We start from the raw sequence: 1,503 nt of genomic DNA, 5'->3' as shown, positions 1-1,503 counted from the left end.
CCCCCACCCCCCGGTGTTCGGCTTCTTTGTCCTCTTCATCCGCTCGGCGCCATGGCAACAGATGGGTTGACAGTTGTGTAATCATCTCAGTGTGAGCGTACAATACGTACGGTTCTGTGTGTGTGAAGAACCTCAGCAGGTCACACTCACTGGAAGTTTGCCCCCCCCATGTGGTTGTTGTTTTGTTGTTTCAATCACAAACAAACATCAGCGGTGTGTGCGTACCTTCCAGTCTGGTGGGAGTTGAGCTCCGAATCCGAGAGCAGGAAACATTTTGTCACTGAGGAGGAAACCATGACAACAGATTGAAATATTTGTTAATTTCTTCTTTTTTTTCTCTGTGATTCAAAGGCAGCGAGTGTCGGATTTAAAGCAGCAGAGGAAATCCTGTTCCCCTGTTCTCATAGAAACACCTTCAGAGCTTTACAGAAAAAATAAAAATCATTTTTCTCGTGTTTTTATTAAAGTGGTTTGATTCTGAAAACTCTTGTTTAATAAACGATGAATAAAAACGGTCTTTAATCCATGTTTAAGAGCCGAGCAGGGAGAATAAAGACGGTTCTATTCTGTTTTATTCTAATCTAAAATGATCCATGTCTGTTATTGTAACAGTTGAACCTTTGACCTCAGATTTGTTTAACAACGTGAATCATTTCCCAGCTGTAATAAAGAAAAAACCTCACGTGTCGTAGTCCTGTATGATCTGACCCACAGCCAAGATGGCCGACAGGTACTCGTTGCTGCCCAGAGGGTTGATGTAGTGGAGGGAGGACGGCTCTCGAGGGTTCCCGTTAGACGCCGTGAAGTCGATACCGACCTGTGAAAACACACAGAGGCTGCCTCACATCCACCTGCTTAAAACATGCAGGAATTACATGTTGTCACAATAAAACAAATAAAAACACATAAATGGATCATTTCTGTTTGAAATCAAATCTTAAAGTACCTGTGATGTGTACATACAGTACATGAAATATAAAAAGGCAAAGATAATATATTTATATTTAGGAAACTTGGCATAAAACACGATTTTACCCATTATGTCCCATAACTGTTTATTTTATTTGAAGTTGGCTCAATTAAAGTGAAACAGGAAGTGACATCAAAGGGGAACTCTTTGAGAAAGAAAACTTCCTGGTTTTAGTTTATTTAAACAAAATTATTTGAACTTTGACTCTTTCTCATCTCTCTATGACAGAGATTAAAATAATGTAAAGAAACATCAGATTCTTCTGTTAGCCGTTTTAGCAACACTTTGTTTACATTCAGACATTCCCCTTTGACATCACTTCCTGTTACTTCACATGCAAAATATCTCAACAACTGTTTATCTCAGCAGCATGAAATCTTTTTTACAACATGTTATCATTAGCTGTGTTTCCATTGCAAATGTGCGCAAAACTTTGTCGATATTCTGTTAATGTTGAAAAAACAGTTTCACAACTGCAGTGTTTCTATTAAGTAAGAAATGTTATTAAAGTCACGTGAATACGTTTGTTCTCA

The 1,503-nt window shown here is 38.5% G+C and overlaps 1 protein-coding gene across 1 annotated transcript in view; it reads right to left on the bottom strand.

Moving 5' to 3' along the window:
- Window positions 1-1,503, bottom strand: part of LOC106532436 (copine-2) — a gene marked incomplete at its 5' end in the record, with an annotated part of 27,314 nt that overhangs the window by 12,927 nt on the left and 12,884 nt on the right. The window contains 2 exon segments of the mRNA XM_014028482.1: window positions 226-280; window positions 684-817. Coding sequence (XP_013883936.1) covers window positions 226-280; window positions 684-817 — 189 coding nt within the window.

This window comes from Austrofundulus limnaeus, unplaced genomic scaffold (genome assembly GCF_001266775.1).
Source record: "Austrofundulus limnaeus strain Quisiro unplaced genomic scaffold, Austrofundulus_limnaeus-1.0 Scaffold767, whole genome shotgun sequence".
In the NCBI taxonomy this organism is placed as follows: Eukaryota; Metazoa; Chordata; class Actinopteri; order Cyprinodontiformes; family Rivulidae; genus Austrofundulus; species Austrofundulus limnaeus.
Note: the sequence above shows the minus strand (reverse complement) of the source record. Positions and strands in the feature narration are given on the sequence as shown.